Source organism: Elephas maximus, chromosome X, assembly GCF_024166365.1.
Source record: "Elephas maximus indicus isolate mEleMax1 chromosome X, mEleMax1 primary haplotype, whole genome shotgun sequence".
NCBI classification, from domain to species: Eukaryota; Metazoa; Chordata; class Mammalia; order Proboscidea; family Elephantidae; genus Elephas; species Elephas maximus.
This window is the reverse complement of record NC_064846.1, coordinates 146782503-146793788: the sequence shown is the minus strand read 5'-3', so window position 1 is coordinate 146793788 and position 11286 is coordinate 146782503. Positions and strand designations below refer to the sequence as shown.

At 48.5% G+C, this 11286-nt stretch overlaps 1 protein-coding gene across 1 annotated transcript; it reads left to right on the top strand.

The window, feature by feature from the left end:
* The first annotated feature begins 4113 nt into the window (after positions 1–4113).
* Positions 4114–4932, top strand: LOC126068828 (melanoma-associated antigen B1-like). Its single transcript, XM_049871523.1, has one exon. It carries the CDS (start codon positions 4114–4116, stop codon positions 4930–4932), a length of 819 nt encoding a protein of 272 aa, XP_049727480.1.
* The last annotated feature ends 6354 nt before the right edge of the window (positions 4933–11286 follow it).

Below are 11286 nucleotides of genomic sequence, written 5' to 3'. Positions count from 1 at the left end.
TTTGCCAGTCAGCTTGCCACGTGCTTCTCATGCCTTGCGCACAACGCACCAGCCCTAGAAGACAGGGCTTATCAATCCAACTTCACAGAAGAAGAACCTGGAGCTCAAGGTGTTTGGTAATGTGTTCGAGCTTGCAAGTCTAGTACATGAGCGAGCTACATTAGACCCCTGGTCTGAATCCGTCTAGAGCCCGCACTGACCACTCCTCCCAGCCAGGGGCTTACTGTGTGTCTCTTAATTCACTATTCTTCTCTCTACTACAAAATGTTTCTCAGGTAAGAAAATGAATAATGCTGTGCCCAGAGCATTGAGTTGGACTGTATAGCCAGAGGTATGTGAATACTAAAATAAGTGAGACTTATGAACAAGGAAAAGGAAAAGATAACATTCAATGACAATACAATCACTGACATATACAAGGCCAGATAACCTGAAAAGATTTGGGGCTCATAAAATCATCCTGGAGAGCCCCTGCCTGTAGAAGGTAGATCTATCAGAACCAACATTACATGAGTCTCTGTGCGTGGCTGAAGGAGAGAAGGATGAGATCAGCCTGGTTTTCTGACAGCCCACCACCTACGTTGGGGTTCTTGTCATTGGCTGCAGCTTCCCCACCTCATGCCACTCCTCGCTCTTGGGCAGGGAACCAATCTCTGCCAGATTTCCATAGCAAATTTGCTCAAGTTTGCAAGGATGTTGCATTTCTCAGGAAGCCTTTCATCAAAGAGGAATCAAGAAGAGAACCCCAGTGAATGAAAACACAGAAGAAACACACACCAGAATTTAGGGATCACACAAGGAATTGCAGGGCTTGCTCTCAGACCTAGAGAGCCCCAGGCAGTACCCTCATTTATTCTTCAGGTTTCTCAGGGACCCGAGAGGTTGGCCTAAGGACACGCTCCAAGTCAGTAAGGCGAGGACACTCAGCCTCTGATAGATATCTACGTGATGACCCTGAATGAAGATGATGGGTGGCTCCTCGAGAACAGTGACTTCCCCTGGCATCCTGCCTTGCACTTGGCCCTGAGAGATCTTGAACAGTCCTGGCTGGATATGACTCATCCTGACTTCCAAATCACAGGTCCCAGGTCAGTGAAGACCTTGATTTGAGGGGAGCATCCTCAGATTCATTAGGGAGTGGATTTCAGGACTGGTCAGGTTCAAGATAAAGACTGTGAATGAGGAAGGAGGGAACCACCCACCCCAGACAGAGGAGGCCACAAAAAATCCTTCCTGCTGTCGGCCCTGGGAGTCCCAGGGCAGAGTTGTCAGGATGAGAAGTCCCCTCAATTCTGCCTGGAGAGTATCAGGTCTTGTGGGCATATGCCAGGTTCGTAGAGGGAGGAGACTCAGACCCTCAAAGGAGGCAAGGTGACCACCCTGAGTGTTATGAGTGGGAACCCCATCAACAAAAGGAGCAGAAGAGAGCATTGCCTCTGTTCTTAGTCCTCGGAAGCCTCTGGGAGAGCTCTCTGCCAGAGGTGCCCATCGCGTCTTCCTGAGTGGTCTCAGGGAAGAAGGGTCTGGTCTAAAGGGGCAGCACCAGTTCTACAGAGGGAGGAGTCTTGTCCCTAACTGGAGTTAGGTGTGGACCCTGAGTGTATATGGGGCAATCTCCTGCCAAAAAAGGATCTGCCAGGCAGAGTTAAACAGCCTGGAATCGTGTGAGCCCCCAAGCAAGTGTATGGTATGGCTCAATCTGACCTGACCATCTAGGTCTCAGCGTGGTGAGAATCTTGTTCTGAGCCTGTGAGTCACGACTTCATACGCGGGACAACCAGGCTCTGATAGATATCAAGGTGAGGACCCTGTGTGAGCACTAAGGGACCACTCACTCTAGAACACTGGGGTCCCAAGGATCCTGTCCTTTCTCTCAGCCCTCAGGCCCCCCGTGCCCCACCATAAATGTCTTGAAACTTGGAGGCCCTCCCTACAGCCTTGTACGGACATGACCTGTCCTGGCTTCCATCTAGGAAGTGCTGGGAAGGTGCAGCTTCTGGTTTGGGGGACTGTGAGCTCTCCTCAGCAGAGGAGGGTGGGTTCTCAGGACTGATCAGGAGTCAAGGTGAGGACCGTGAATGTGGGCGGTGGTGACCAATTAACCCCAGAAAAGCGGGGTCCTAAGAGCGCTGCCCCTGCTGTTGGCCCTCGGAGACCCCACCAATGGTCTTGGACCTCAGAGGCCCCCCTATAGCCTTGGCCAGATGTGATCAACGGGCTCTGACTTCTATCTAGGAAGTGCCGGGAAGGTGAGGCCGCTGGTCTGAAGGGGTTGAGACTTTCATCATCGGAGTAGGGTGGATTCTCAGGACTGGTCAGGAGTGCATGTGAGGTCCCTGAATGTGGACTAAGGGAACACCGAACCCAGAACAAAGGAGATCCCACAAAGTCCCGCCCCTACCACCAGCCTAAAGGCCACTGGACTGATTTCGGCCTGTAAAGTCTCTGGACGGGTGGGCCTTGGTCCAAGAAAGCACCTGAGTTCCAGAGAGGAGACCCAGACCCTAACTGCACGCAAGGCAGGGACCCTTAGCGCTAATGAGGAGGCTTCCCCTTAAAAGAGGGCCCGCCCACAGCCCAACCTTGCTCTCAGCTCTGGGAGCCCCCAGGCAGGGGTAGCCAGATGTGCAGCACCCCGACTTCCCTCTAGGGAGGTGAGGGCCTTAGTCTGAGCCATCAATCCTAGCCTTGCTTTCGGGCGGACTTAAGTTAGTAGAGGGAGAAATACCAGGTCCTACCCGGAAGCAAGGTCAGAAGCCTGAGTGAGGATTGAAGGGGTCACCAAATTGAGAACCCTGGGGGCAGGTGACCCCACTGCCCTGGCCTGCCCCAGGATTCCCAAAACAGCCTACAAAGGATATGGGTGACTCTGACTTCCAACTTTGAGGTCTCAGGAAGGTTTGGTCTTTGGTCTGAGAGGTGTGGCCTCAGGTCAGCAGAGGGTGGGGTCACAAAATGGTACAGAGGCAAGGGGAAGACATGACTGAGGTACTAGGGACCAATCGACCCAAAATGGGGAGGGCTACACTGAACCCTGCTTATGCCATGAGCCCTGGGAGCCCAGGACAAATCTGACAAGCTCAAGTGACCCTTGACTCCCTCCTGGAGGGTCTCAGGGAAATGAGGTCCTAAGATTAAGCCCCAATTCAGCAGAGAGAGGAATCCCAGAACCTGGTGGAAGTCAAGGTAAATATCCTTTAAGAGGAAAAATGGAATTAACCCCCCACCAAACAAGAAGAGAGGAGGCTGTACAACATCCCCCTTCTACTATTGGACCTGGGAAGCCAAGGTCGGAGATATCACACTGAGGTGCCCCCTCATTTTTTCCTCAGGGTGGGTCGTCTCAATGCCATGAGTCCTTGGGCTAATGGGGAGGCCTACTCAGCAGAGGCAGAAGACTTGGTCCCTAAGAGGAATCAAGGTGAGGAGACCAAGTTATGACAAGCTGACTTCACCCAGAAATAAGGGGGAACCATAAAGCCCCACCCCTGCTTTCAAACCTGGGGACCTGGCATGCTGACTTAGTGTGTTACAGCAAATTCTTCCAGGGCATCTCAGGGAGGTGAGGGATCTGGTCAAAGTGGGTACTCAAGATAAGGACCCTGGTGGAGGACTGAGGGCTCCAAGGAACCCCAGACAGAATGGGCCCCACTGTACTGTCATCACTGAGACCCCCTGCCAGGAGTGGTGGCTGAGCTACTCCTTCAGTTCTTCCTCGTGGATCCCAGAGGAATTTGAGGTGTCACATTCAGAGTAGCAGAGGGGAGTGCCTCTGCCTTGCCAGCAGTTATGAACTGAGAAGACCCCCAACTAACCCAGTACAGAGAGTCCTTAGTGCCAGCCCCTTCTGTCACCCCAGTAAGCCCCAAGGAGGGCTGGCAATCTACATCCTAATCCTTCCTATAATTTACAGGATCCTGACCCGGACAACAGGAGTCTTGTGGGGTCCTAGAGCAGTACCCTCCAAGAATCCTGCAAAGGCGGTGTTTGTGAAAGCCAAGGAGGCATCTCTCTGCTGCAGGGACGCACAGCCTCTCAGCCTCCCTCCTCCAGTGGGCCCACATCACCTGCCCTCCTTACACTCCTCCCTGCTATCCTTGACCAGAGGTCGTCATGCCTCGTGGTCACAAGAGTAAGCTCCGTGCCCGTAAGAAATGTCGCCAGGCCCGAGATGACACCCACAGTGTACAGGGTGCTCAGGCCACTGCAGCAGAGGAGGAAGGGTTCTCTTCCTCTTCCTCTCCTCCTTTTGGGGGGTCTCCCCCGAGCTCCCCTGCTGCTGGCATTCCCCAGGGGCCTCAGAGTGTCCCGCCCACCACCACTGCTGCTTCAGGCGCTTTGGACACAAGAGCTGCCGGAGGGGCCCAGGGCCAAGATGAGGGAAGGCCAAGTTCTTCTAAGGCCCCGGCTCCCACGGAGAGGTCTCAAAGAGACCCTGTAACCAGGAGGGCAAGCATGTTGTTACGGTTCTGGCTGTACAAGTATAAAATGAAAGAGCCCATTACAAAGGCAGAAATGATGAAGATCATCAACAAAAGGTACAAGAAGCACTTCCCTGATATCCTGAGGAGAGCCTCTGAGCACATGGAGGTGGTCTTTGGGCTTGACGGGAAGGAAGTCCATTCCAAAGGTCAATCTTATACAATTGTCAGCAAATTTGAGAACACCAAGGAAGAGAATTTTATTGGTGACAGGGAGTTTCCCAAGAATGGGCTCCTGATGCCTCTCCTGGGCATGATCTACAGGAATGGCGACTGGGCCACCGAGGAGGAGGTGTGGGAACTCCTGAGTGTGCTGGGGATTTACGATGGGAAGAGGCACTTCATCTTTGGAGATCCCAGGAAGCTCATCACCAAAGATTTGGTGCAGGAAGAGTACCTGGAGTACTGGCAGGTACCCAACAGTGATCCTCCATGCTACGAATTCCTATAGGGTCCCAGAGCCCAAGCGGAATCCAGCAAGACAAAAGTCCTGGAGTTTTTATAGGGACAACCCTAGGAGCCCTAATACAAGGCATAAACAGAATACAAAACATTACCAAAAATGACGAAGAGAAACCCAATAACTGGGAGCTCCTAAAAATCAAACACCTATGCTCATCTAAAGACTTCACCAAAAGAGTAAAAAGACCACCTACAGACTGGGAAAGAATTTTCAGCTATGACATCTCCGACCAGCGCCTGATCTCTAAAATCTACATGATTCTGTCAAAACTCAACCACAAAAAGACAAACAACCCAATCAAGAAGTGGGCAAAGGATATGAACACACACTTCACTAAAGAAGATATTCAGGCACCCAACAGATACATGAGAAAATGCTCTCGATCATTAGCCATTAGAGAAATCCAGATTAAAACTATGATGAGATTCCATCTCACTCCAACAAGGCTGGCATTAATCCAAAAAACACAAAATAATAAATGTTGGAGAGGCTGCGGAGAGATTGGAACTCTCATACACTGCTGGTGGGAATGTAAAATGGTACAACCACTTTGGAAATCTATCTGGCGTTATCTTAAACAGTTAGAAATAGAACTACCATACAACCCAGAAATCCCACTCCTCGGAATATACCCTAGAGAAATAAGAGCCTTCACACAAACAGATATATGCACACCCATGTTTATTGCAGCTCTGTTTACAATAGCAAAAAGCTGGAAGCAACCAAGGTGTCCATCAATGGATGAATGGGTAAATAAATTCTGGTATATCCACACAATGGAATACTACACATCGATAAAGAACAGTGACGAATCTGTCAAACAGTTCATAACACGGAGGAACCTGGAAGGCATTATGCTGAGCAAAATCAGTCAGAGGCAAAAGGACAAATATTGTATAAGACCACTATTATAAGATCTTGAGAAATAGTATAAACTGAGAAGAACACATACTTGTGTGGTTACGAGGGGGGGAGGGAGGGAGGCAGGGAGGGAGAGGGTTTTTTACTGATTAATTAGCTGAAAAGAACTGCTTTAGGTGAAGGGAAGGACAACACTCAATACATGGAAGGTCAGCTCAACTGGACTGGACTGGACCAAAAGCAAAGAAGTTTCCGGGATAAACTGAATACTTGAAAGGTCAGCGGAGCAAGGGCGGGGGTTTGGGAATCATGGTTTAAGGGGACTTCTAAGTCAATTGGCAAAATAATTCTATTATGAAAACATTCTGCATCCCACTTTGAAATGTGGCGTCTGGGGTCTTAAAAGCTAACAAGTGGCCATCTAAGATGCATCAATTGGTCTCAACCCACCTGGAGCAAAGGAGAATGAAGAACACCAAGGTCACACGACAACCAAGAGCCCAAGAGACAGAAAGGGCCACATGAACCAGAGACCTACATTATCCTGACACCAGAAGAACTAGTTGGTGCCCGGCCACAATCTATATCACTGCCCTCACAGGGAGCACAATAGAGAACCCCTGAGGGAGCAGGAGATCAGTGGGATGCAGACCCCAAAATCTCATAAAAAGACCATACTTAATGGTCTGGATGTGACTAGAGGAATCCCGGCGGTCATGGTCCCCAAACCTTCTGTTGGCACAAGACGGGAACCATCCCCGAAGACAATTCATCAGACATGAAAGGGACTGGACAGTGGGTGGGAGAGAGATGCTGATGAAGAGTGACCTAATTATATCAGGTGGACATTTGAGACTGTGTTGGCATCTCCTGTCTGGAGGGGGGATGGGAGGATAGAGAGAGTTGGAGGCTGCCAAAGTTTTCACGAGAGACTGGAAGGGCCGACTCATTAGGGGGAGAGCAAGTGGGAGTAAGGAGTAAGATGTATATTAACTTATATGTGACAGACTGACTTGATTTGTAAACGTTCACTTGAAGCTCAATAAAAGTTAAAAAAAAAAAAAAAAGTCCTAGAGTTTTTGGCTAAGAGTAAGTTTTCCAGTGCCTTCCAAGCCTTGTATGAGGAAAGGTGGGGAGATGAGAAATAGCCACAAGCAGAGAATAGGCTGGGGGTGGTCCTAATGCCAGGGCTAGTGACAGGGCAAGTCCAGCAGGTTGTTCCATCCCTATTGAAGTCTGATGCAGATTATTTACGTTGTTGTTGAAAATGGCTGTTAACCTTCTAAGGAGTGGAGGCAAGGCGGAGCTGGAGGGAACATATTAATGTCTTCTTGTGTTCCTATTATACTTGAGTGACTTGTAGATTTAGCTCACCTTTTGTATTTTTTCAAATGTTTCTTTTAATGGAAGGTTTACTTAGATTCAGAATCTAATTTTACCCTCAGGCATTTCTTGCTGTTTTTCAGATTTAGGAGTGAGAGTCTTTGTATTTTGTAAAACAAATTGAAAATCCTTGAATCTTTTTTTGTGATCTAGAACCAGTTAACATGGCATCAGGATAGAGATATCCTTGGAAATGTAAGAGAGTCTGCAAGGAGTACTTGGGATCACAGGATAGAGATGGAAATATATAAAAGTCCGTCAACTCTTGGATTCCCTTATAAAGTAAAATATACATGTGCCTGGATTTGTTTAGCTTATTGATGGATACGGGAGAAAATAAATCGTGATGATTTCCAGGTCTCGTTCACTGGTCTTGTGTTCTCAGGAGAGTAATTGAGCGTCTGCTCTTTGGAAGGCTTCACGCTAGTACTGGGGACCTTAAGGCAAAGACACCTGAGCCCCTGTGCATAGATTCTAAAGTCTAAGGGCAGCTATGAAATACGGAGGAGGTTCAGATACTCTCTAAGATCTAAGGACTAGTACAAAGGAGTGAGCACTTCAGGGTTCCCTCTGGTATAAATGCCCTGAGGGAGGTCACCTTGGGGCCCTGAGAAACTTTGATCTCTCATGGTGGAGGTGGGGGTGGTAGTCCTGTGGAATGGAATTTCAAGTTAGGCTGCATGGAATGGACAAGGGTAGGGGGTGGGTAAAGTGGGTGGGGTGAGGTGGGAGGAGTCCAGATGAGGCTGTCGTGGAGACGGTGGTGAGCAGGGCCAGGCACTCCCATGATGCGTATCAGCCTGAAGAGGCTGAGCTTGGAATGGAAACCAGCTCTTCCCAGTTACTCTGGGATTGTGGACAAACCCTAGAGGAATTCCCTCCTGGGTCAGGGCTGGAAGATGCCCTGTGCTCTTATCCCAGTGCACTTGAACACATGCAATGACTGGGTGTGATATGCAGTGTGTACATGGAGTTCCTGACAAATAGGGAGCTACTCCTTTGTGTCAGGAAGCCACTGTTAGAAACCTTTTGCATTGAGCTGGGGGAGCCAGAGCCCATGCCATTCAAAGGACTTTAGAATTAGGTTACCTTCAGTGTCATTTGGCAAACTCCAGGTGAAGACAAGACTTTTGGCAGTGGTGATGTGAATAAAAATTGGTGTGACTTAGATGGAAGTACAGCTGGGTGGGTGAGCTGTTGGTCCTTCACAATAATTCTAGGAGTTTTGTCTTGCATTAAACTGAGGCAGTCTGCTCCACAACCAAATTAAATACCATACTGCCTAATATGGATTGAATTGTCCTCTTACACCCCCACCCCAAATAGTTGTTGTAATTCCTAATCCTATTCCTGTGGTTATAATACCATTTGGGAATTGCTTTTCTTTGTTAGGTTAAAGGAACACTATTAGTGTAGTGCCTGTCTGAAGTCAACCCACCAGTGGCTCCACTGCAAAGAGATGTGGCCCTCTTCCTCCATAAAGATTACAGCTTTGGAAATCCTTTCGGGCAGTTCTGCTTCGTTCTATAGGGTTGGAATCAAACCTCTGGCTGTGGTTTAGTGTTTTTGCGGGGCTTTTACTTTTTTTTGTTGGGGGTTTATTATGTCAATCTCTGTGGAGATACAAAAGAGCGGATTGATCAAGCAGTGAAGCAAGTAAGCACAGATAGGGGAAGATTGGTACCACGCCATAGGAGATCTCCAAGGAGCCAAGAAACAGAAGTTGAACAAAGAGAGAGAAAGCTTTCCCCTAGAGCAGGTGCCCTGGAATCAGACTTCTAGCCTCCTAGACTGTGAGGAAATAAGTTTGTGTGTTAAAGCCACCCACTAGTGCCATTTCTCTTAGAGCTGCACTAGATAAGTTAGACACTACCTAACGGGTGACAAAAAGGTTTGTCCTTGACTACTAACCTGAAGGTTGGAAGTGTGAACCCACCCAGCGGCACCTCAAAAGAAAGGCCAGGAAATACGTTTCTGTAAAGACCCCCACCAAGAAAACCCTATGTGTGCAATTCTACTAACATATGGAGTCGCACTGATCCAAAAACAACTCAACAGCAAGGACTTAATATAAAATATAAATTAGTTTTTCTTTCTAAGCAGTTATATTGGGTTTTGTTTGTTTGTTTGTTTTGTCCTAGAGCACTGCATATTCTCCGACATTTCCTGGAGAAAACAAAACAAAATATTCTCAGAGAGGAGGGTGGTACTGTGTGGTGTCAAAATAATCATACTAATACCTGGAATTATTTAAAGACCCAATGTTTGCCAGGGACTTTGCCAGGTGCTTTACATGCATTTCACAGAATAAACCAGCCCTAGAAGACAGGGCTTACCAAACTCACTTCACAGACGAAGAACCTGGGGCTCTGAGAGACTGGTAATGTGGGTGAGTCCACACCTCTAGTACACGACCAGGCTGGACTAGACCGCTGGTCGGAATTTGTCTGGAGCCCACACTGTTCCACTCGCCCAAGACAAAGACCGACTTGTTGTCTTTAAATTCACTTTTCTTCTCACTGCTCCAAAATGTATCTCAGGCAAGAAAAACAATACCTTTGTGCCCAAAGCACTGGGTTGGACTACACAGCCGGAGTTGTAAGAGTAAATGAGAGGTAACGATAAGGAGAAAGCCCCGGTGGAGCAGTGGTTAAGCACTCAGCTGCTAACCAAAAGGCTGGCAGTTCAAAGCCATCCAGCGGCTCCACAGGACAAGGACCTGGTGATCTGCCCTCATACAGATTACAGCCCGTGGGGCAGTTCTGCTCTGTCACAGGGGTCACTGTGAGTAGAAACCGACTGGACAGCACCTAACAAGAACAACAGTAATAAGGAAAAGAAGGATAATATCTGGCGACATCTATACATGCAACGCCAGATGACCTGAGAAGATGAGGGGCTCACAAAATCATCCTGGGGAGCCCCTGCCTGGAGAAAATATATCTATTAGAACACAAATCACATGACACTCTACGTGTGGCTGATGAAAAGAAGGGATAGCTGAGATTTTTTTTTTTTTCTCTGACAGCATAGACCACCTGTCCTGGGCCTCCTGCCTTGTGCTGCAGCTTCCTCATCTCACATCACTCCTGGGACAGGCACCCATTTTTTGATTAAAAACTGCTCAGGTTTTTAATCCAAGATTCAGGAGCCAAAATAGAGACCCCCATGCAGGAAGACTGGGGAAACCAGCACACTAGAGTTTAGGAGTCACCTAGAGACTGACTGACACCTGCTCTAACTTAGTCATCTAGTGTTGCTGTAACAGAAATACCACAAGTGGATGGCTTCAACAAAGAGAAATTTATTTCTTCACAGTAAAATAGGCTAAAAGCCCAAACTGAGGGAGTCAGCTCCAGGGGAAGGCTTTCCTTCTGTCAGCCTTCTCACCAATCTTCCCCCAGAATAGGAGATTCTCTACACAGGGACCCCAGGTCGAAAATACACATTCTGCTCCCAGTACTGCTTTCTTGGTGCTATGAGGTCTCCCCTCACTGTTTGCTTCCCTTTCCATTTTATCTCTTGAGAGGTGAAAGGTTGTGCAGGTCACAACCCAGGGGAACTCCCTTTACATTGGATCAGGGCTGTGACCTGGGTAAGGGTGTTATAATCCCACCCAAACCCCCCTTAACAGGAAATCACAATCACAAAATGGAGGAAAACCACACAATACTGGGAATCATTGACCAGCAGCAAAATTGCTACACACAATTTGGGGGGGACATAATTCAATCCATACCATGCGCTCTGACCTAGAAAGCCCCAGGTTGGGCTGTCAGGCTGAGCATCCCCTCACTTATCCTTGAGAGGTCTCAGGGACTTGAGAGCCTTGGCCTAAGAAGGGCACCTCAACTCAGTAGATGCAGGAGTTTCAGCCTCCAATAGACATCAAGGTGATGGTCCTGACTGAGGATGATGGAAGGACCCGGCCAAAACAGTGGGGTCCCATAGAGTTCCGCCCTGGCTGTCAGTCCTTGTAGCTCCAGAAACTCCTGTCTAGATGTAGCTCAGGGGCCCCAAGTCAATGAGGACCCTGATTTGAGGGGAGCAGCCTCAGGTCAACAGAGAATGGAGTCCCATGACAAGTCAGGTATCAAG

Coding starts and splice junctions, on each gene's coding strand:
- LOC126068828 (XM_049871523.1), top strand. CDS start 4,114: ATGCCTCGTGGTCACAAGAGTAAGCTCCGTGCCCGTAAGAAATGTCGC.